At 40.1% G+C, this 4,349-nt stretch overlaps 1 protein-coding gene across 1 annotated transcript in view; it reads left to right on the top strand.

Annotated features, from left to right (window-relative positions):
- Positions 1 to 4,223: 4,223 nt before the first annotated feature.
- edar (ectodysplasin A receptor) overlaps positions 4,224 to 4,349 on the top strand; it is a 25,265-nt gene continuing 25,139 nt past the window's right edge. Inside the window, exon 1 of the mRNA XM_040148796.1 lies at positions 4,224 to 4,274. Within this exon, the coding sequence (XP_040004730.1) occupies positions 4,224 to 4,274 (51 nt within the window). The remainder of the gene's footprint in view (positions 4,275 to 4,349) is intronic.

Below are 4,349 nucleotides of genomic sequence, written 5' to 3'. Positions count from 1 at the left end.
AAATCTACTTCTTATCAAAGACCATATATTTGCCAGCATGATTCTCATGAGAAAAAACTCATCAGCTACAATGTTCTTAGTTAACCAAGTATCAGCTGAGTAGTGGACTTGTGGCAGTCTTAGTTTTTACAATGTTTAATGCTCGATTAATAAAAATGAACACAGTGTCCTTGTACAGTTAGGTCTAAAGCATTACCAAAGACTGCCAAAAAATAGTAATGTAATGTAGCTAATTAATGGGAATTTCCATATGGCATTTCCATATTGGATTTCCTTTGCTAACAAAAAGAGCAATCAAATGCAACCAAATGAAAAACAGAGATGAAAACAGAGCTAATGAAGACAGGGAGGGAGGTTGCAAAAATGTTGGCAACTTGCTTTTCCTTAGCAACACCCCTGCTTTAAATTCACACATTCATACTGGGAGTTGCCCAGTATGACCGCTGTGTCCTACTGGTGCAACAAAGTACTGCATTGACTCTACCTGGTAATGACACAGCTAAAGACAGAAGGGTTATTTATCAGAGATTATGTGGTCGTTAGAAGATTAATCCCCTCGCAGGGGCAAAAGACTTGGGCTGACTTTCATCTCAGACCTGCCCCGACAGAGAGAGAGAGGGTTAGAGAGACAGACAGAGGGTTGAAAGAGATAGAACAGACTGTCAGAAGACACAGAGAGTCTTCAAACACAGCGGTGTCGGAGTGTGTGTGTGTGTGTGTGTGTGTGTGTGTGTGTGTGTGTGTGCGTCACTTTAACCCCATAATGAGTAGCCTTGAGGGGGTCTACAACCATTTGGCAGTTCTTCATTTCCTATACTGAAAGAAAAGCACTATCTGCCCTATTATCTTTTCAACAGCAATATACAGCCCCCCACACACATGCACTGTCACACGCACACAAACACACATACCGTACACATACACACAAATGAGGTCAGACACTGGTTGTGGTCTTACCACAAGGACTTGCACAATTAAGTCTATTTTGCCCTCACAAGCCAACTCTGTGCATATTTATAGGCCATATATCTATGTGTTAATGTGTGTGTACATGTGTTGTTTTTGTGTGCGTGTGTGTTTGTGCGGAGGCTGTAATTAAGCAAGATCAAACCCTCAGGGTTGGGGAATTAGCTATGACTGAAGATCAGAAGGTTTTTCACTCAAGTCTGCGACATGGAAGACTGAAATCAAAGGTTTGGAGCCAGACAGGCGGATTCTGACCTTAGATAGCAGATAATGTCGGCTTCTTCCTCTCTCTCTCTCAAACACACACACACACACACACACACACACACACACACACACACACACACACACACACACACACACACACACACACACACACACACACACACACACATAACAACACTTTGATGCTCCTGACAGCTTCAGGTGGATTTAAAGTTCACATCTTAATGTGTTGAATTGAACTGATATTAGATCTAAATCAAAACAATAACATACTTTCTTACTAAAACAGTGTCAGTGAATTTGGTTATGGTTAGGTTTAGGCAGCTAAAACTCCTTGGTAATGGTCAGGGACTGACTGCCCTCATGATGAATGAAAACCATTGGCGTATCTTGATACAAAGAGGTCAAATACCGGAACAACTATCTGCCACTCAGACCTCCACAGCCATGCTTTTTGCTGTGCTGTAAGAACATCACACTACTCATTCTACTAAATTATCACTTATGCTGTCATTTTGCTGAATAAACACAAATGCACTTTGATACCCTGTGAGTTAAAAGTAATCTCAGTAAAAGTTCTCTGTTAGTTTTAACCCCTGCAAGTTTGGATACTCTGCTGTATGAGTTTGAGCAAAATGGGCCCTTGCATTTCATTCAGGACTGTGTGTGTGATATGTTGTGATGCAGGTGTGTTATCTACAGGGTTTAGGGTGTCTCAGGGCCCCCTATATACACAGAGGCCCTTTCAGAGGGTATAATATTTATATACACATTTATACGTCCAACTACATCTTCTCTTTCTTTCTTTTGTTCTTTCTTTCATGCACACAGTATGTAGTAATTAACACTCAAAGAGACTCCATGAGAAACGTACTCAATAACAGTAATTACTGGTGTGTTTGTGTATATCTACAGTATGTGATAGTATGTGGGTTCATTTTTCTTACTGATCCAAGGTACATAAATATTACTTAAAATGCAATACTTGTAGTTTTCTGTTTTTATCGTAATAGCCACAAAATAAACGTATCTACTCCAAAACTGAGTAAAAGGAATCTGCATTTGATTCCCTTGGCCTTTTGACACTGATGTGGTGGTTGTTCGATTCATTAAATGTGACCTTGTAATTATTTGTAGATTAGAAGCAAAATATAAATGGGAAAAGTAATTTCACATCGAAATGCTCCACAGTATTTGAGGAAGCCTCCATGTTTCGGGAAGCTGACAGGAGCAGCATTCATTCAGCCTGTTCTTATCTTTACTGTCCCTGTGTCGGACACCACACACACACACACACACACACACACACACACACACACACACACACACACACACACACACACACACACACACACACACACACACACACACACACATACAGACACATGCACACACACTGATATTCATCCTGCAAGATGGGGAAAACATATTTGAAAGAATTGGCATGCTTGGGAAAATGTCATGGGCTGCAAAAATTGCATGATTTATAGTTTGGCCCTTGCAATGAACAAGATACTGTTTCATAATACTTGCAAGCCACTTGTGGTGTGTTAGTTTTTAATAGGCAATAAAAGAAAACAGGCAGAATGCCTTGTTTTATGGGTCAAGTAAACAGTCAGCAAAGCAACAAGGCAGCTTGGAGTGAACAGGGGATCTCTGCACATCTTCTAGCAGTTCCAAAAAAGCTGCAGTTTGCTCCAGTCTTCTTTTCCTCTGATTGACACTAGGTTACTCTGTGTTTTATGAACACATAATGTTTTTTTGTTTTGTTTGCAAGTTGTTCTGAATCTTTGGATGAATAATCCTGGCTTAAGAGGTGATTCTTTACTGAGGACCCTAGCCAATACATCCCCTTTTAATTACAATGATGACATTATTTACACACACACACAGACATACAAATGCTGCATGATCACTGCACACCAATGCAGGACAAACACACAAATACAATCATAGGCATGATCTCACTAACGCGTACAAATAAATTTAAAAGCAATTACACATTACTATAGAGTATGTTAAGGTATGCTGACTGCTAGTATATGCACACGTTAAATTTAGTGATTTAGTGTTGCTATCAGCAGCATCGAAAACACCAGTACATCCAAACACCAGCCCTCATTTCACAGTTAACAAACCGAGCGAAACAGGTTTTGAGACGTTCCTCTCTTACTTTGTGCTTTTGGGGCTTTTTACACCCTTACAACCTGTTAGTTTTCTTGCCTGTTCTCAGCAGCGACCCGAGAATGTTTCAGCTTGGTTGCTAGAGCAAAGACACAGTCCTGTATTTACTGTTCACAGTTATTAGGTCCACTTCAGTATCAACGGCACTGTGTATGTGTAGGAGCTGATGTAGCATCTCAGCCATTTAATAAATGTTTCTGTATAACTTGTTTTTGGTGGAGCTGTGAACTGAAATAGATGTAACATATTGATCATTTTGATTTGATTTTACTTTGGGGATTTCAAAAATTGCATTGTAAACCTAATTTTTAAACCCTTATGCAGCACAAAGTTACCGTGACATGGTATTAGTACAAGTACTAGTTAGTAGGTTTGGGGATTTGACAGAAACTGTAGCCTAGCAAAAGTTAGGTATAACAAAGAAATAGAGAGATAATTGAATGTTATTAAGTGATATCACCAACCTTTATGGAAGCAGAGGTTAGCCAACGGTGATGTGTGCTCCCACTTGCGAGCCAGAGGAATGCCATGGGCTGTTCTGCTGCTATTACATGTTTATGGGCGATGACGTGATGGTAACAGGACAATGAACTCATCGGGACCACACACACACACACACACACACACACACACACACACACACACACAAACACAAACACACGACACACAACATCCCCACTGACAGCAGAACTGTTGGCAGGAATGCTTAGATTCATGCTTTTGCTGTTTCATAAGTGACTTTTGGTGCAGGACTTGTTTACAGTAAATGCTGTATATTTACAATGAATAAATGATCATTCTCTCCCTGGCTCTGTTATCTCTACGTCCCCCAGGAAGAAGACGCGAAAATGTCAGAGAGGAGAGGTCAAAAGAAGTCCATTTTTCTGTCCTCATTATTAGTAAGTTTTGTTTTTTTATTTTTTCCCCTAATTTCCTGTCTCTTCCTCCATAATGCCCTCTGTCCTCCTACTTTA

Source organism: Xiphias gladius, chromosome 16 (genome assembly GCF_016859285.1).
Source record: "Xiphias gladius isolate SHS-SW01 ecotype Sanya breed wild chromosome 16, ASM1685928v1, whole genome shotgun sequence".
Lineage (NCBI taxonomy): Eukaryota > Metazoa > Chordata > Actinopteri > Istiophoriformes > Xiphiidae > Xiphias > Xiphias gladius.
The sequence above is the reverse complement of the archived record's forward strand: the minus strand, read 5'-3'. Positions and strand labels throughout refer to the sequence as shown.